Source organism: Bombus bifarius, unplaced genomic scaffold, assembly GCF_011952205.1.
Source record: "Bombus bifarius isolate JDL3187 unplaced genomic scaffold, Bbif_JDL3187 scf7180000009647_frag, whole genome shotgun sequence".
Classification (NCBI taxonomy): domain Eukaryota; kingdom Metazoa; phylum Arthropoda; class Insecta; order Hymenoptera; family Apidae; genus Bombus; species Bombus bifarius.
In genome coordinates this window covers 2,909-25,932 of record NW_022885256.1, presented here as the reverse complement: position 1 = coordinate 25,932, position 23,024 = coordinate 2,909, and the positions used below count along the sequence as shown (strand labels likewise).

Below are 23,024 nucleotides of genomic sequence, written 5' to 3'. Positions count from 1 at the left end.
TAATACGTTATAACGTCAACCCATATAACGTAATACGTTATAACGTCATCCCATATAACGTAATGCGTTATAACGTCGTCCCATATAACGTAATACGTTATAACGTCATCCCATATAACGTAATACGTTATAACGTCATCCAATATAACGTAATACGGTATAACGTCATACCATATAACCTATTTACGTTATGACGTCATACCATATAACGTATTATATGGTAACGTCATCCCATATTACGTAATACGTTATTACGTCATCCCATATAACGTAATACGGTATGACGTCGTTCCATATAACGTAATACGTTATAACGTCGTCCCATATGACGTAATACGTTATAACGTCATCCCATATAACGTAATACATTACAACGTCATCCCATTTAACGTAATACGTTACAACGTCATCCCATATAACGTAATACGTTATAACGTCATCCCATATAGCGCAGTACGTTATAACGTCGTCCCATATAACGTAATACGTTATAACGTCGTCCCATATAACGTAATACGTTATAACGTCATCCCATATAACGTAATACGTTATAACGTCATCCCATATGACGTAATACGGTATAACGTCATACCATATAACCTATTTACGTTATAACGTCATACCCTATAACGTATTACGTGATAACGGCATCCCATATAACGTAATACGTTATTACGTCATCCCATATAACGTAACACGTTATAACGTCGTCCCATTTAACGTAATATGTTATAACGTCATACCATATAACGTAATACGTTATAACGTCATCCCATATAACGTAATACGTTATAACGTCATACCATATAACGTAATACGTTATAACGTCCTCCCATATAACGTAATACGGTATAACGTCATACCATATAACGTAATACGTTATAACGTCCTCCCATATAACGTAATACGGTATAACGTCATACCATATAACCTATTACGTTACAACGTCATACCATATAACCTATTTCGTTAAAACGTCATCCCATATAACGTAATACGTTATAACGTCATACCATATAAGGTAATACGTTATAACGTCGTCCCATATATCGTAATACGTTATAACGTCATCCCATATAACGTAATACGTTATAACGTCATCCCATATAACGTAATACGGTATAACGTCATACCATATAACCTATTTACGTTATAACGTCATACCATATAACGTATTACGTGATAACGGCATCCCATATAACGTAATACGTTATTACGTCATCCCATATAACGTAATACCTTATAACGTCGTCCCATTTAACGTAATACGTTACAAATTCATCCCATTTAACGTAATACGTTATAACGTCGTCCCATATAATGTAATACGTTATAACGTCAACCCATATAACGTAATACGTTATACCGTCATCCCATATAACGTAATACGTTATAACGTCGTCCCATATAACGTAATACGTTATAACGTCATCCCATATTACGTAATACGTTATAACGTCATCCCATATAACGTAATACGGTATAACGTCATACCATATAACCTATTTACGTTATAACGTCATACCATATAACGTATTACGTGATAACGGCATTCCATATAACGTAATACGTTATTACGTCATCCCAAATAACGTAACACGTTATAACGACATCCCATATAACGTAATACGGTATAACGTCATACCATATAACGTAATACGTTATAACGTACTCCCCTATAACGAAATACGTTATAACGTCATCCCATATAACGTAATACGTTATAACGTCATACCATATAACGTATTAATTAATAACGTCATCCCATATAACGTAATACGTTATAACGTCCTCCCATATAATGTAATACGTTATAACGTCAACCCATATAACGTAATACGTTATAACGTCATCCCATATAACGTAGTGCGTTATAACGTCGTCCCATTTAACGTAATACGTCACAAATTCATCCCATTTAACGTAATACGTTATAACGTCATACCATATAACGTAATACGTTATAACGTCGTCCCATTTAACGTAATACGTTACAACGTCATCCCATTTAACGTAATACGTTACAACGTCATCCCATATAACGTAATACGTTATAACGTCATCCCATATAACGTAATACGGTATAACGTCATACCATATAACGTAATATGTTATAACGTCATACCATATAACGTAATACGTTATAACGTCATCCCATATAACGTAATACGGTATAACGTCGTTCCATACAACGTAATACGTTATAACGTCGTCCCTTATAATGTAATACGTTATTACGTCATCCCATATAACGTAACACGTTATAACGTCGTCCCATTTAACGTAATACGTTACAACGTCATCCCATTTAACGTAATACGTTACAACGTCATACCATGTAACGTAATACGTTATAACGTCATCCCATATAACGTAATACGGTATAACGTCATACCATATAACCTAATATGTTATAACGTCATACCATATAACGTAATACGTTATAACGTCATCCCATATAACGTAATACGTTATAACGTCATACCATATAACGTAATACGTTATAACGTCCTCCCATATAACGTAATACGGTATAACGTCATACCATATAACCTAATATGTTATAACGTCATACCATATAACGTATTACGTGATAACGGCATTACATATAACGTAATACGTTATTACGTCATCCCAAATAACGTAACACGTTATAACGACATCCCATATATCGTAATACGGTATAAAGTCATACCATATAACGTAATACGTTATAACGTACTCCCATATAACGAAATACGTTATAACGTCATCCCATATAACGTAATACGTTATAACGTCATACCATATAACGTATTAATTAATAACGTCATCCCATATAACGTAATACGTTATAACGTCCTCCCATATAACGTAATACGTTATAACGTCAACCCATATAACGTAATACGTTATAACGTCATCCCATATAACGTAGTGCGTTATAACGTCGTCCCATTTAACGTAATACGTTACAAATTCATCCCATTTAACGTAATACGTTATAACGTCGTCCCATATAATGTAATACGTTATAACGTCAACCCATATAACGTAATACGTTATAACGTCATCCCATATAACGTAATACGTTATAACGTCATCCCATATAACGTAATACGGTATAACGTCATACCATATAACGTAATATGTTATAACGTCATACCATATAACGTAATACGTTATAACGTCTCCCATATAACGTAATACGTTATAACGTCATACCATATAACGTAATACGTTATAACGTCCTCCCATATAACGTAATACGGTATAACGTCATACCATATAACCTATTACGTTACAACGTCATACCATATAACCTATTTCGTTAAAACGTCATCCCATATAACGTAATACGTTATAACGTCGTCCCATTTAACGTAATACGTTACAACGTCATCCCATTTAACGTAATACGTTACAACGTCATCCCATATAACGTAATACGTTATAACGTCATCCCATATAACGTAATACGGTATACCGTCATAGCATATAACCTATTTACGTTATGACGTCATACCATATAACGTATTATGTGATAACGTCATCCCATATTACGTAATACGTTATACCGTCATCCCATATAACGTAATACGTTATAACGTCCTCCCATATAACGTAATACGGTATAACGTCATACCATATAACCTATTACGTTACAACGTCATACCATATAACCTATTTCGTTAAAACGTCATCCCGTATAACGTAATACGGTATAACGTCATACCATATAACCTATTACGTTACAACGTCATACCATATAACCTATTTCGTTAAAACGTCATCCCATATAACGTAATACGTTATAACGTCATACCATATAAGGTAATACATTATAACGTCGTCCCATATAACGTAATACGTTATAACGTCATCCCATATAACGTAATACGTTATAACGTCATCCCATATAACGTAATACGGTATAACGTCATACCATATAACCTATTTACGTTATAACGTCATACCATATAACGTATTACGTGATAACGGCATCCCATATAACGTAATACGTTATTACGTCATCCCATATAACGTAATACGTTATAACGTCGTCCCATTTAACGTAATACGTTACAAATTCATCCCATTTAACGTAATACGTTATAACGTCGTCCCATATAATGTAACACGTTATAACGTCAACCCATATAACGTAATACGTTATACCGTCATCCCATATAACGTAATACGTTATAACGTCGTCCCATATAACGTAATACGTTATAACGTCATCCCATATTACGTAATACGTTATAACGTCATCCCATATAACGTAATACGGTATAACGTCATACCATCAAACCTATTTACGTTATAACCTCATACCATATAACGTAATACGTGATAACGGCATCCCATATAACGTAATACGTTATTACGTCATCCCAAATAACGTAACACGTTATAACGTCATCCCATATAACGTAATACGGTATACTGTCATAGCATATAACCTATTTACGTTATGACGTCATACCATATAACGTATTATGTGATAACGTCATCCCATATTACGTGATACGTTATTACGTCATCCCATATAACGTAATACGTTATAACGTCATCCCATATAACGCAATACGATATAACGTCGTCCCATATAACGTAATACGTTATAACGTCGTCCCATATAACGTAATACGGTATAAAGTCGTTCCATATAACGTAATACGTTATAACGTCGTCCCATATGACGTAATACGTTATAACGTCATCCCATATAACGTAATACGTTACAACGTCATCCCATTTAACGTAATACGTTACAACGTCATCCCATATAACGTAATACGTTATAACGTCATCCCATATAACGCAATACGATATAACGTCGTCCCATATAACGTAATACGTTATAACGTCGTCCCATATAACGTGATACGTTATAACGTCATCCCATATAACGTAATACGTTATAACGTCATCCCATATAACGTAATACGGTATAACGTCATACCATATAACCTATTTACGTTATAACGTCATACCATATAACGTATTACGTGATAACGGCATCCCATATAACGTAATACGTTATTACGTCATAGCATATAACGTAACACGTTATAACGTCGTCCCATTTAACGTAATACGTTACAACGTCATCCCATTTAACGTAATACGTTACAACGTCATCCCATATAACGTAATACGTTATAACGTCATCCCATATAACGTAATACGGTATAACGTCATACCATATAACGTAATATGTTATAACGTCATACCATATAACGTAATACGTTATAACGTCATCCCATATAACGTAATACGTTATAACGTCATACCATATAACGTAATACGTTATAACGTCCTCCCATATAACGTAATACGGTATAACGTCATACCATATAACCTATTACGTTACAACGTCATACCATATAACCTATTTCGTTAAAACGTCATCCCATATAACGTAATACGTTATAACGTCATACCATATAACGTAATACGTTATAACGTCGTCCCATATAACGTAATACGTTATAACGTCATCCCATATAACGTAATACGTTATAACGTCATCCCATATAACGTACTACGGTATAACGTCATACCATATAACCTATTTACGTTATAACGTCATACCATATAACGTATTACGTGATAACGGCATCCCATATAACGTAATGCGGTATAACGTCATACCATATAACCTATTTACGTTATAACGTCATACCCTATAACGTATTACGTGATAACGGCATCCCATATAACGTAATACGTTATTACGTCATCCCATATAACGTAACACGTTATAACGTCGTCCCATTTAACGTAATACGTTACAACGTCATCCCATTTAACGTAATACGTTACAACGTCATACCATATAACGTAATACGTTATAACGTCATCCCATATAACGTAATACGGTATAACGTCATACCATATAACGTAATATGTTATAACGTCATACCACATAACGTAATACGTTATAACGTCATCCCATATAACGTAATACGTTATAACGTCATACCATATAACGTAATACGGTATAACGTCCTCCCATATAACGTAATAGGGTATAACGTCATACCATATAACCTATTACGTTACAACGTCATACCATATAACCTATTTCGTTAAAACGTCATCCCATATAACGTAATACGTTATAACATCATACCATATAACGTAATACGTTATAACGTCGTCCCATATAACGTAATACGTTATAACGTCATCCCATATAACGTAATACGTTATAACGTCATCCCATATAACGTAATACGGTATAAGGTCATACCATATAACCTATTTACGTTATAACGTCATACCATATAACGTATTACGTGATAACGGCATCCCATATAACGTAATACGTTATTACGTCATCCCATATAACGTAATACGTTATTACGTCATATCATATAACGTAACACGTTATAACGTCGTCCCATTTAACGTAATACGTTACAACGTCATCCCATTTAACGTAATACGTTACAACGTCATCCCATATAACGTAATACGTTATAATGTCATCCCATATAACGTAATACGGTATAACGTCATACCATATAACCTATTTACGTTATAACGTCATACCATATAACGTATTACGTGATAACGGCATCCCATATAACGAAATACGTTACAACGTCATCCCATATAACGTAATAAGCTATAACGTCATCCCATATAACGTAATACGTTATAACATCATCCCATATGATGTAATACGTTATTACGTCATATCATATAACGTAATACGTTATTACGTCATATCATATAACGTAATACGTTATAACGTCATCCCATATAACGTAACACGTTATAACGTCGTCCCATTTAACGTAATACGTTACAACGTCATCCCATTTAACGTAATACGTTACAACGTCATACCATATAACGTAATACGTTACAAATTCATCCCATTTAACGTAATACGTTATAACGTCGTCCCATATAATGTAATACGTTATTACGTCATCCCATATAACGTAACACGTTATAACGTCGTCCCATTTAACGTAATACGTTACAACGTCATCCCATTTAACGTAATACGTTACAACGTCATCCCATTTAACGTAATACGTTACAACGTCATCCCATATAACGTAATACGTTATAACGTCATCCCATATAACGTAATACGGTATACCGTCATAGCATATAACCTATTTACGTTATGACGTCATACCATATAACGTATTATGTGATAACGTCATCCCATATTACGTAATACGATATTACGTCACCCCATATAACGTAATACGGTATAACGTCGTTCCATATAACGTAATACGTTATAACGTAGTCCCATATGACGTAATACGTTATAACGTCGTCCCATATAACGTAATACATTACAACGTCATCCCATTTAACGTAATACGTTACAACGTCATCCCATATAACGTAATACGTTATAACGTCATCCCATATAACGCAATACGTTATAACGTCATCCCATATAACGCAATACGTTATAACGTCGTCCCACATAACGTAATACGTTATAACGTCATCCCATATTACGTAATACGTTATAACGTCATACCATATAACGTAATACGTTATAACGTCATACCATATAACGTATTACGTTATAACGTCATCCCATATAACGTAATACGGTATAACGTCATACCATATAACGTAATATGTTATAACGTCATACCATATAACGTAATACGTTATAACGTCATCCCATATAACGTAATACGTTATAACGTCATACCATATAACGTAATACATTACAACGTCATCCCATTTAACGTAATACGTTACAACGTCATCCCATATAACGTAATACGTTATAACGTCATCCCATATAACGCAATACGTTATAACGTCGTCCCATATAACGTAATACGTTATAACGTCGTCCCATATAACGTAATACGTTATAACGTCATCCCATATAACGTAATACGTTATAACGTCATCCCATATAACGTAATACGGTATAACGTCATACCATACAACCTATTTACGTTATAACGTCATACCATATAACGTATTACGTGATAACGGCATCCCATATAACGTGATACGTTATTACGTCATCCCATATAACGTAACACGTTATAACGTCGTCCCATTTAACGTAATACGTTATAACGTCGTCCCATATAACGTAATACGTTATAACGTCGTCCCATATAACGTAATACGTTATAACGTCATCCCATATAACGTAATACGTTATAACGTCATCCCATATAACGTAATACGGTATACCGTCATAGCATATAACCTATTTACGTTATAACGTCATACCATATAACGTATTACGTGATAACGGCATCCCATATAACGTGATACGTTATTACGTCATCCCATATAACGTAACACGTTATAACGTCGTCCCATTTAACGTAATACGTTACAACGTCATCCCATTTAACGTAATACGTTACAACGTCATACCATATAACGTAATACGTTACAAATTCATCCCATTTAACGTAATACGTTATAACGTCGTCCCATATAATGTAATACGTTATTACGTCATCCCATATAACGTAACACGTTATAAGGTCGTCCCATTTAACGTAATACGTTACAACGTCATCCCATTTAACGTAATACGTTACAACGTCATCCCATATAACGTAATACGTTATAACGTCATCCCATATAACGTAATACGGTATACCGTCATAGCATATAACCTATTTACGTTATGACGTCATACCATATAACGTATTATGTGATAACGTCATCCCATATTACGTAATACGTTATTACGTCATCCCATATAACGTAATACGTTATAACGTCATCCCATATAACGCAATACGATATAACGTCGTCCCATATAACGTAATACGTCATAACGTCGTCCCATATAACGTAATACGGTATAAAGTCGTTCCATATAACGTAATACGTTATAACGTCATCCCATATAACGCAATACGATATAACGTCGTCCCATATAACGTAATACGTTATAACGTCGTCCCATATAACGTGATACGTTATAACGTCATCCCATATAACGTAATACGTTATAACGTCATCCCATATAACGTAATACGTTACAACGTCATCCCATTTAACGTAATACGTTACAACGTCATACCATATAACGTAATACGTTACAAATTCATCCCATTTAACGTAATACGTTATAACGTCGTCCCATATAATGTAATACGGTATAACGTCGTTCCATATAACGTAATACGGTATAACGTCATACCATATAACCTATTTACGTTATAACGTCATACCATATAACGTATTACGTGATAACGGCATCCCATATAACGTAATACGTTATTACGTCATCCCATATAACGTAACACGTTATAACGTCGTCCCATTTAACGTAATACGTTACAACGTCATCCCATTTAACGCAATACGTTACAACGTCATACCATATAACGTAATACGTTACAACGTCATCCCATATAACGTAAAACGTTATAACGTCATCCCATATAACGCAATACGTTATAACGTCGTCCCATATAACGTAATACGGTATAACGTCGTTCCATATAACGTAATACGTTATAACGTAGTCCCATATGACGTAATACGTTATAACGTCATCCCATATAACGTAATACATTACAACGTCATCCCATTTAACGTAATACGTTACAACGTCATCCCATATAACGTAATACGTTATAACGGCATCCCATATAACGTAATACGTTATTACGTCATCCCATATAACGTAAGACGTTATAACGTCGTCCCATTTAACGTAATACGTTACAACGTCATCCCATTTAACGTAATACGTTACAACGTCATACCATATAACGTAATACGTTATTACGTCATCCCATATAACGTAACACGTTATAACGTCGTCCCATTTAACGTAATACGTTACAACGTCATCCCATTTAACGCAATACGTTACAACGTCATACCATATAACGTAATACGTTACAACGTCATCCCATATAACGTAAAACGTTATAACGTCATCCCATATAACGCAATACGTTATAACGTCGTCCCATATAACGTAATACGTTATAAAGTCGTCCCATATAACGTAATACGTTATAACGAAATCCCATATAACGTAATACGTTATAGCGTCATCCCATATAACGTAATACGGTATAACGTCATACCATACAACCTATTTACGTTATAACGTCATACCATATAACGTATTACGTGATAACGGCATCCCATATAACGTAATACGGTATAACGTCATACCATACAACCTATTTACGTTATAACGTCATACCATATAACGTTAGTACGTGATAACGGCATCCCATATAACGTAATACGTTATTACGTCATCCCATATAACGTAACACGTTATAACGTCGTCCCATTTAACGTAATACGTTACAACGTCATCCCATTTAACGCAATACGTTACAACGTCATACCATATAACGTAATACGTTACAACGTCATCCCATATAACGTAAGACGTTATAACGTCATCCCATATAACGCAATACGTTATAACGTCGTCCCATATAACGTAATACGTTATAAAGTCGTCCCATATAACGTAATACGTTATAACGAAATCCCATATAACGTAATACGTTATAGCGTCATCCCATATAACGTAATACGGTATAACGTCATACCATACAACCTATTTACGTTATAACGTCATACCATATAACGTATTACGTGATAACGGCATCCCATATAACGTAATACGTTATTACGTCATCCCATATAACGTAACACGTTATAACGTCGTCCCATTTAACGTAATACGTTACAACGTCATCCCATTTAACGCAATACGTTACAACGTCATACCATATAACGTAATACGTTACAACGTCATCCCACATAACGTAAAACGTTATAACGTCATCCCATATAACGCAATACGTTATAACGTCGTCCCATATAACGTAATACGGTATAACGTCGTTCCATATAACGTAATACGTTATAACGTAGTCCCATATGACGTAATACGTTATAACGTCATCCCATATAACGTAATACATTACAACGTCATCCCATTTAACGTAATACGTTACAACGTCATCCCATATAACGTAATACGTTATAACGTCATCCCATATAACGCAATACGTTATAACGTCGTCCCATATAACCTATTACGTTACAACGTCATACCATATAACCTATTTCGTTAAAACGTCTTCCCATATAACGTAATACGTTATAACGTCATACCATATAACGTAATACGTTATAACGTCATACCATTCAACCTATTACGTTATAACGTCATACTATATAGCGTAATACGGTATAACGTCATACCATATAACGTAATACGTTATAACGTAGTCCCATATGACGTAATACGTTATAACGTCATACCATATAACGTAATACGTTACAACGTCATCCCATTTAACGTAATACGTTACAACGTCATACCATATAACGTAACACGTTATAACGTCGTCCCATGTAACGTAATACGTTACAACGTCATCCCATTTAACGTAATACGTTACAACGTCATACCATATAACGTAATACGTTATAACGTCATCCCATATAACGTAATACGGTATAACGTCATCCCATATAACGTAATACGTTATAACGTCATACCATATAACGTAATACGTTATAACGTCCTCCCATATAACGTAATACGGTATAACGTCATACCATATAACCTATTACGTTACAACGTCATACCATATAACCTATTTCGTTAAAACGTCATCCCATATAACGTAATACGTTATAACGTCATACCATATAACGTAATACGTTATAACGTCATACCATTCAACCTATTACGTTATAACGTCATACTATATAGCGTAATACGGTATAACGTCATACCATATAACGTAATACGTTATAACGTACCCCCATATAACGAAATACGTTATAACGTCATCCCATATAACGTAATATGTTATAACGTCATACCATATAACGTAATACGTTTTAACGTCATCCCATATAACGTAATACGTTATAACGTCATCCCATATAACGTAATACGGTATAACGTCATACCATATAACCTATTTACGTTATGACGTCATACCATATAACGTATTATGTGATAACGTCATCCCATATTACGTAATACGTTATTACGTCATCCCATATAACGTAATAAGCTATAACGTCATCCCATATAACGTAATACGTTATAACGTCATCCCATATGATGTAATACGTTATTACGTCATATCATATAACGTAATACGTTATAACGTCATCCCATATAACGTAACACGTTATAACGTCGTCCCATTTAACGTAATACGTTACAACGTCATCCCATTTAACGTAATACGTTACAACGTCATACCATATAACGTAATACGTTACAAATTCATCCCATATAACGTAATACGTTATAACGTCCTCCAATATAACGAAATACGTTACAACGTCATCCCATATAACGTAATACATTATAACGTCATCCCATATAACGTAATACGTTATTACGTCATATCATATAACGTAACACGTTATAACGTCGTCCCATTTAACGTAATACGTTACAACGTCATCCCATTTAACGTAATACGTTACAACGTCATCCCATATAACGTAATACGTTATAATGTCATCCCATATAACGTAATACGGTATAACGTCATACCATATAACCTATTTACGTTATAACGTCATACCATATAACGTATTACGTTATAACGGCATCCCATATAACGAAATACGTTACAACGTCATCCCATATAACGTAATAAGCTATAACGTCATCCCATATAACGTAATACGTTATAACGTCATCCCATATGATGTAATACGTTATTATGTCATATCATATATCGTAATACGTTATAACGTCATCCCATATAACGTAACACGTTATAACGTCGTCCCATTTAACGTAATACGTTACAACGTCATCCGATTTAACGTAATACGTTACAACGTCATCCCATTTAACGTAATACGTTACAGCGTCATCCCATATAACGTAATACGTTATAACGTCATCCCATATAACGTAATACGGTATAACGTCATACCATATAACCTATTTACGTTATGACGTCATACCATATAACGTATTATGTGATAACGTCATCCCATATTACGTAATACGTTATTACGTCATCCCATATAACGTAATACGGTATAACGTCGTTCCATATAACGTAATACGTTATAACGTCGTCCCATATGACGTAATACGTTATAACGTCATCCCATATAACGTAATACATTACAACGTCATCCCATTTAACGTAATACGTTACAACGTCATCCCATATAACGTAATACGTTATAACGTATATAACGTCATCCCATATAACGTAATACGTTATAACGTCGTCCCATATAACGTAATACGTTATAACGTCATCCCATTTAACGTAATACGTTACAACGTCATACCATATAACGTAATACGTTATAACGTTATTATAACGTAATATATAACGTCATACCATATAACGTAATACGTTATAACGTCATACCATATAACACGTTATAACGTACGTTATAACGTATAACGTAACGTCGTAACCCACGCGTAATACGTTATAACGTCGTCCCATATAACGTAATACGTTATAACGTCGTCCCATATAACGTAATACGTTATAACGTCATCCCATATAACGTAATACGTTATAACGTCATCCCATATAACGTAATACGGTATAACGTCATACCATACAACCTATTTACGTTATAACGTCATACCATATAACGTATTACGTGATAACGGCATCCCATATAACGTGATACGTTATTACGTCATCCCATATAACGTAACACGTTATAACGTCGTCCCATTTAACGTAATACGTTACAACGTTACAACGTCGTCCTATTTAACGTAATACGTTATAACGTCGTCCCCATATAACGTAATACGTTATAACGTCATCCCATATAACGTAATACGGTATACCGTCATAGCATATAACCTATTTACGTTATGACGTCATACCATATAACGTATTATGTGATAACGTCATCCCATATTACGTAATACGATATTACGTCATCTCATATAACGTAATACGGTATAACGTCGTTCCATATAACGTAATACGTTATAACGTAGTCCCATATGACGTAATACGTTATAACGTCATCCCATATAACGTAATACATTACAACGTCATCCCATTTAACGTAATACGTTACAACGTCATCCCATATAACGTAATACGTTATAACGTCATCCCATATAACGCAATACGTTATAACGTCGTCCCATATAACGTAATACGTTATAACGTCGTCCCATATAACGTAATACGTTATAACGAAATCCCATATAACGTAATACGTTATAGCGTCATCCCATATAACGTAATACGGTATAACGTCATACCATACAACCTATTTACGTTATAACGTCATACCATATAACGTATTACGTGATAACGGCATCCCATATAACGTAATACGTTATTACGTCATCCCATATAACGTAACACGTTATAACGTCGTCCCATTTAACGTAATACGTTACAACGTCATCCCATTTAACGCAATACGTTACAACGTCATACCATATAACGTAATACGTTACAACGTCATCCCATATAACGTAATACGTTATAACGTCATCCCATATAACGCAATACGTTATAACGTCGTCCCATATAACGTAATACGTTATAAAGTCGTCCCATATAACGTAATACGTTATAACGAAATCCCATATAACGTAATACGTTATAGCGTCATCCCATATAACGTAATACGGTATAACGTCATACCATACAACCTATTTACGTTATAACGTCATACCATATAACGTATTACGTGATAACGGCATCCCATATAACGTAATACGTTATTACGTCATCCCATATAACGTAGCACGTTATAACGTCGTCCCATTTAACGTAATACGTTACAACGTCATCCCATTTAACGTAATACGTTACAACGTCATACCATATAACGTAATACGTTACAACGTCATCCCATTTAACGTAATACGTTACAACGTCATACCATATAACGTAACACGTTATAACGTCGTCCCATTTAACGTAATACGTTACAACGTCATCCCATTTAACGTAATACGTTACAACGTCATACCATATAACGTAATACGTTATAATGTCATCCCATATAACGTAATACGGTATAACGTCATCCCATATAACGTAATACGTTATAACGTCATACCATATAACGTAATACGTTATAACGTCCTCCCATATAACGTAATACGGTATAACGTCATACCATATAACCTATTACGTTACAACGTCATACCATATAACCTATTTCGTTAAAACGTCTTCCCATATAACGTAATACGTTATAACGTCATACCATATAACGTAATACGTTATAACGTCATACCATTCAACCTATTACGTTATAACGTCATACCATATAGCGTAATACGGTATAACGTCATACCATATAACGTAATACGTTATAACGTACTCCCATATAACGAAATACGTTATAACGTCATCCCATATAACGTAATATGTTATAACGTCATACCATATAACGTATTAATTAATAACGTCATCCCATATAACGTAATACGTTATTACGTCATCCCATATAACGTAATACGTTATAACGTCGTTCCATATAACGTAATACGTTATAACGTCGTCCCATATAACGTAATACGATATAACGTCATCCCATATAACGTAATACGTTATAACGTCATCCCATATAACGTAATACGGTATACCGTCATACCATATAACCTATTTACGTTATGACGTCATACCATATAACGTATTATGTGATAACGTCATCCCATATTACGTAATACGTTATTACGTCATCCCATATAACGTAATACGTTATAACGTCGTCCCATTTAACGTAATACGTTACAAATTCATCCCATTTAACGTAATACGTTATAACGTCGTCCCATATAATGTAATACGTTATAACGTCAACCCATATAACGTAATACGTTATAACGTCATCCCATATAACGTAATACGTTATAACGTCGTCCCATATAACGTAATACGTTGTAACGTCATCCCGTATAACGTAATACGTTATAACGTCATCCCATATAACGTAATACGGTATAACGTCATACCATATAACCTATTTACGTTATAACGTCATACCATACCCTAGCGTTCCCTTTAACACGCCACTAAGTTCGACGGTTGAGTAGTGTAAAATGATCCGAATTCAATCGTCCATGAAAGAATACTAATTATCCATCAGTCAATGGTTAAACCTTATGTTTAATTTTTTTTAATTAAATTTTTACTGACTTTTTTGTGAGATTTTTCTGATTAAAATGAGGCCAAACACGATATAATTTATATCACATTTATATGTATATGTCGGAGATAAAAGGACACCGAAGCCTTCCCTTTGGAATTTGGGAAAACCCCTTAACACATTAATCTAGATCCTACTATAGCCGCAATTAAGCAATTGTCGTTATTCAATCCGATTGTATTTGTTCGAGATTTGTGATAATGAATTTGCCGAATGTAGCCGCGGTCAAGGGATGAACGCTTTCTCTAACAGAGGTATAGAGAAATTCCTTAGCTCTCCTTAAAAGAAATAATTGTAGCGGCACTCGACAGTAAACATTCCAACGGTCTCTGTCCCGTGGCTCGCCACACGCAGACCCTATTCTCCGGCTAAGATGATTACCAGATGTCGATGCATCTCCACAGTACATGTTCAGCAAGCTTGAGAACCCGTTATAAATTTTAAGATTCAGTTTACTAAAGTCCTTCAAAGGGACAAACAGTTTTTGTCCCAACTACGTGAAGATAGGGGAAACGTATTTTTTTCACGAACGACGCTTCCCACTAGCAACTTTCCCTCAAGGGCGGCTAGCATCCTTTTCTCGATACCAACATGGAAATTGACCAATTGACAGCAACGTCAATTTCCCTCACTTTCCGAACAAGGGCTTTTCTCGACGAATCCGATGACCTCGTGTCCTTAGACACACCCCATCACAGTTTTCCTCTGCAGCATCACCCTGACGGAAAGTCATTCTCTCTCGTGATGTCTCAGTATCGAGTTACATAGTGTCTTTACGCTTGGTGAATATTCTACGTTTTAACAAAAAGTTAGTGTTCTTTCACTCGCGGGGAGACACGATCGTGTAGAAGCGCATCAACAGGAGTCGTAAATTCCTGTTACGATTGTTCAATCGACGCCGCGAGATGATCGATCCCCTATTGCGTTTAGGCTAATAGAGGTGGTTAATTGAAGTGCACACTGCTGTAACGGGTTTTCAGTTGTGTTTTATTAAGACACTGTGTATACACTGAGTGGTGAATTAACAGCAACCGGGATACGGTTGGACTCGGTTAGAACGTAAGATCAGGGGATGAGAGGGCGAGAGCGTAAGCGCGAATCGTTGCTGCGAACTGAGACTTCCCGAGGTTGCTGACTGACTGACTGGCTGCCTGACTGACTCACTGACCGACTGCTGACTGACTCCCTCTTAGTTTTCCCCGAAGGAAAGCTTGATGCCGATTGGTCGTGACCCCGCTAAAGAAGCAGGACATGAGGAATTTCTCACCAGTGTCCGGGGTGATTTTATTGCTGGGGAAAACCAGTCGTTTCTATCCTATGTTTATGTGTTGGGTTTTCTCGTTCGGTGACTACCTGCCTTTTCCGAGCCTTTTTTAATAGCATAACAAATTCAAGGATTTTGCTAATCCGGACATAAACCGAAATGCTTCTAGACAACTAGATTGCTCGACACACATCTGGAAACAATTTAGCTAGAAGGTGACGTTTTATGGCCGGTCATTGAGTTTATTGGGGGTCTGGAAGCAGGTAGGTGGGCCGCTGGCCGCCAGGTAGCGTTGGCTGGGGTTCCGCTGCTCCATGCGACGCAACATCCTCCCCCCGTTGAGAGGGCACCGATCAAATTCTGCCTGTGGGTTCGATGGGGGTGTGCTCTGCCTCCTTCGAGGTCAGCGATTGTCAGGGCGCTTCTGGATCTGATTGGAATGGCAGGGGGACCAGCCGCTTGACGCCGCGGTCCAGGAGGTTCGATGAAGTCTGCACAGTCGCTGTTCGGATTACGCCATCGGCTCCGGGATGGACCTTGACTACCCGTCCCAAGGGCCAGCACATCGAGGGAACGTTGTCTTCTCTGAGCAGGACGATTGCGCCTTCGTGTATGTTATGTCCACCCTTGGTCCATTTGCTGCGGTTGTTTAATTGGTTGAGGTACTCCTTGTGCCAGCGTTTCCAAAAATGCTGTTTCATCTTTTGGATATGCTGCCATCTGGAGAGTCGGTTGGAGGGAGTGTCCCTGAAATCTCGCTCACGCACACTCATTAGTGATTCACCGATGAGGAAGTGACCAGGAGTGAGAACGAGGAGATCCTTGGGATCCGTGGATATGGGTGTTAATGGTCGGGAGTTGAGGACGGCTTCGATCTCTATGATCAGTGTATTGAATTGCTCGAAAGTGAGCAATTCATGACCTGCGACGCGTCTGAAGTGATGCTTAAAGGATTTCACCGCTGCCTCCCATAGTCCCCCGAAGTGTGGAGACTGAGGGGGTATGAAGCGCCATTCTATGTGTTTGTCTGCGAGGAATGCTTGTACTTTTGAGTGGTGATCGTCCGAGTGTAGAAGGTCATACAGTTCCCGTAAGTCGTTCTTTGCCCCGACGAAATTTGTACCATTGTCCGAATGGATTGTCGAGCAAAACCCTCGCCGAGCGATGAATCTACGAAGAGCGGCGATAAAGGTTTCGCTCGTGAGATCGCCAACGAGCTCGATGTGTACCGCCTTCACGGCTAGGCATACGAAGATCGCAACGTACACCTTGACCTGTCGGCGGTTACGATCTCTTGTCTCCTTTATGTAGAAGGGTCCACAATAGTCCACGCCGACATTCGCGAATGGTCGAGACCCTGTCACTCGCGCTTCCGGCAAATCACCGGAGTGCAGGTGAATCTGGTGTGTATGCTCGATAATCCGAGCTGTGACGGATGCTTTGGGTAGCAGTATTGGGTGTTTTTGACCGAAAGTCATCGACGAATGCCTGAGTCGACCCCCGACTCGCAGGATTCCTTTCTGGTCAATGAAAGGATTGAGTCGCGTGAGTTTCCTTGTTAACGCTGCGTTCCGGTTCATTCGGAGCGTACGGATTTCCTCGGGGAAATGGATGCCTTGTAATAGTATGATTAATTTGTCGTGAGCGATGTGTAATTCCGTTGCGGTCAAGGGTGTCATTCGGTTCTGTTTCTGCCTCCAACGGAGGCAACGAGCGACGATCCGAATTAGCTTAGGCCAGGAGGAGTACCGTTCCAACAGGCTGCAATCGGCGGGAGCCGCGGATAGACAAGTTGCCGTTTTTTGTTCTAACAACTCCGTTTGTGGTATTGGGGTCCAGGTCGGCCAGGAATCTTCCGATTGTTGGAGCCATTCTGGACCGTGCTGCCAAATGGTCGGGCGGAGAAATTCTTCGGGTGTTTGGCCTCGCGATATTAGATCCGCGGGATTGTCGTGGGTGGGGACATGACGCCAACTGCCGATGCTGGTTTTTCTTTGGATCTCGGAGACCCTGTTGGCGACAAACGTCTTGAGTGTGTGGGGTGACGTGGTTAGCCAGTGGAGAACGATGGCGGAGTCGGTCCAATAGACCATACGAGTGATGCTGTGTGATAAGGCTTGATGTATGGTAGCCATCAGGGACGTAAGAAGGAAGGCTCCGCTCAGCTCGAGCCGCGGAATGGTTTGGGATTTTAGCGGGGCTACTTTTGACTTCGCGGTTAGCAGCTGGGTCCGTACGCGGCCGTCCGGATTAACGGTTCGGAGATAGACGCATGCGCCGTAGGCCTTCTCGCTGGCGTCGCAAAAGCCGTGCATTTCGATCTCAGTTGCGGAGTCAATGATCGCCTTGCGTGGGAATGTAATATTGTTCAAGAGTGGCAATTGAGAATAATACCTGTCCCACTCTGAATGGAGATCTGATGGGAGAGATTCGTCCCACTCGACTTTCACTGCCCAGACTCGCTGAAGCAGGATTTTCGCGCGGACGATCACTGGCGCGAGCAGCCCCAGAGGATCGTAGATTCGAGCGATTACGGAGCTGATCGATCGCTTCGTAACGCGGGGAATGTCTGCCTTGGCGTCAACCGAATAAATGAGTGAATCATCGGAGGACTTCCAGAAGACCCCAAGTGTTTTTAAGGGTTGAGGCTCGCCCAGCTGTAGCTTCTGATTTATGTCCGGGTCAGATAGTCCGTTGAGTAGTGTCCGGTTGTTGGACGCCCATTTTCTGATTTTTAAACCGGCTAGTTGGAGGAGTTCGGTGAGTTCTGTGCGGATTGACAGCGCTTCGCCTATCGTATCCGCTCCGGTGAGAGCGTCGTCGACGTAAAAGTCCCGTAACAATACCGATGAAGCTCGCGGGAATCGGTGCCCTTCATCGCTTGCCAATTGTCTGAGACACCGGATGGCTAGATAGGGTGCTGCAGACAGTCCGAACGTGACGGTGTTGATCTGATATGTTTCCAACTCGCCGTCGGAATTGCGCCATAAAATTTGCTGAAATCTTCGATCGGCCGGACGCACGAGGAATTGTCGGTACATTTTCTCGACATCGCCGGTGAGGACGTACTGGTGAGATCGGAATCTCAAGAGGATATCGAACAAATCCTCTTGCAGCTTCGGACCTGTATAAAGGGTGTCGTTCAACGAGACGCCGGTGGTACTGGGTGCGGATTCGTCAAACACAACGCGAAGTTTTGTGGATGTGCTCGAGTCCTTAACGACGCCGTGGTGTGGCAAGTAATAGTCGTTCTCCGGTTCGTGGCGTGATGCAACCTTGGTCATGTGGCCCAAGTCCAGATACTCCTGAATGACCGCCCGATACGCTGTTTCGAACTGTTGATTTCGTCTGAATTGCTGCTGGAGAGAGGCGAGTCGTTTCATCGCCATTGCCTTGGATGATCCGAGTGACGAGATTTTGTCGTTAAAGGGGAGTGCGACGATGTATCGCCCATCGCTGGTGCGTTGGACGTGATTTTGAAAATGCTCCTCACATCGTCGATCCGCCTCCGATAAGTGTTTTATCTGAGGTCCCTCGTCGAGTTCCCAAAAGCGGGTGAGGTCCGTCTCTAGTTCCGTTGTGGAGGCATGGAAGACCCTGGCAGGTCCTGGGGAAGGTGGGCTCCCCCCGATGACCCACCCGAATCGCGTTTTTTGCAGGCGCAGATCGGGGCCGGTTGATGGGTTAAGATTTATCTGTCCGACACACAATGAGACAACGGTGGGCCCTGAGCCCAACAAAATATCAATCGGGGATAGGACATGGAATGCTGGATCGGCTAGCGGGACATTCTTAGGTATCGTGATTGCGGAACGATCTATGAATTGGTCTGGGATCAGTGTCGAGATTGTTGGGAGGATTAGGAACGTCAATGTGCGTCGGTAGGCTTGGTCAGAGGATGTGATCGTGGCTGTAATGTAACGCCTTGAAGTGACTGATAGGGTGTCAAGGGCTCCGATTGGCACCGAACACTGATATTGGGGAAGTTTTAATGAGTTTGCAAGCCGCTCAGTTATGAAATTCATAGTGGAACCGGTATCTAACAGGGCTCGACAGCGCACTGGTTGGATTTTGTGGTTTAGGATATTGACGCGTGCAGTGGTTAACAGGTCGTTGGATGGGGTTATGGTCCGTGAGTTGGTCTCCCTTGTTGCGCCTGCCCGTCTTAGTCATTGTCTGTTTTGTCGTTGCGAGTTGGATGATGGATTATTTGGATGGTATGACGGAGCTTTCCTTGTGCTTGGGGGCGTGGTGGGAGGCGTCTGATTGCTCATTGGCGCGTCTGATCGATGTAGGAGCGTGTGATGGCGTTGATCACATATGCGGCAAGAGCCAGAGGTGCAGTGTTGCAATTTGTGTCCTGGTAGCAGGCAATTCGTACACGCTGAGATTTCCTCGGCGGCTAGAATCCGTTCGTCGATCGTCTTCGTCCTAAAGGTGTTGCAGCGCCAAATTTTGTGTGGTCCATGGCAGATTGGACAGAGTGGCGGTGATCGTGACGTGACAAATGCCTGCCCTCGTGGTGGGCGTGTCGTTCTTGCAGGTTCTATGACCTGACAGCGATCGTTCAAGAATTGCAAGAAGTCCGGGAACGTGGGGAATGGTGTGGACCTTATCTTTTCCTTCCATATTGAATCGGTTTCCCGATCAAGGTTGGCGGTACATAGGTGCAAAAGCAGGGCATCTGCGGTTGGTTGTCCGATGGCGGCCAAGGCTTTGTAATGAGCTTCCAACTTGGTCGTGTAGGACTGCAAATCGCGATGTGCTATCCGTGATGAGGAGGCTGCGTCAAATATCTCCTGCAAGTGTCTCTCGACAATTTTGGCTGGTCTGTTATACCGTCGTTCTAATATTTCCCAGGCGACTGCGTAGTTAGCTGCCGCATTGCTTAATGACGCGATCGCTAGAGCTGCCCCATGCTTTAGGCAAGAACGGAGATACATCAGTCGCTTGCAGTCGTCTATGCGGGGGTTATCGTGGACCGTGGAGCGAAATTGATCCGCGAACCCCGGCCAATCTTCGTAGGCTCCAGAAAAGGTGGGTAGCTGAATTCTAGGCAAATCGACGGGTTCCGGCAATGACATGTCCGATGGCTTTGTTGTAAGATTTGTGGTGGTTGGTTCTGCTTGCTTGTTTGCCTCCTCAAGGATGGCGGACGCCTGTCCGGCGATGGTGTAGAACTTCTGTTGTAGGTCAACCCGGTCCTTCAGTGTTTGACCCTCGTCTCTGTCGTCTAATTCGCATTGGCCCTTTTTGAACGATGCAAACTCTCCCTCTAAGTCTTGCAAATTACGCTGAATAGCATGCACGGGTGTCCCTTCCTCGTGATTGTTGAGCAATGTGCGAAACGCTTCTAATTCTTGTCTGAATCCTTCGCGTTTCCGCAGCAATTGCCGGACGCGCTCTTCCTGAGGGGGAGCCATGAGGAATTTCGACAATTTGAGCGAGCTTACCTTGATGTTGCGTGGTAACTGGGGGTGCACTCTTTCACTGACACGTATCCGGCTCGAAGGACCAAAATGTTCTTTCACTCGCGGGGAGACACGATCGTGTAGAAGCGCATCAACAGGAGTCGTAAATTCCTGTTACGATTGTTCAATCGACGCCGCGAGATGAT

The 23,024-nt window shown here is 39.3% G+C and overlaps 1 protein-coding gene across 1 annotated transcript; it reads right to left on the bottom strand.

Annotated features, from left to right (window-relative positions):
* Positions 1-17,820: 17,820 nt before the first annotated feature.
* LOC117215474 lies at positions 17,821-20,796 on the bottom strand. The gene has a single exon (XM_033461839.1). The coding sequence runs from the start codon at positions 20,794-20,796 to the stop codon at positions 17,821-17,823; it is 2,976 nt and encodes a 991-aa protein (XP_033317730.1).
* Between the last annotated feature and the right edge of the window lie 2,228 nt (positions 20,797-23,024).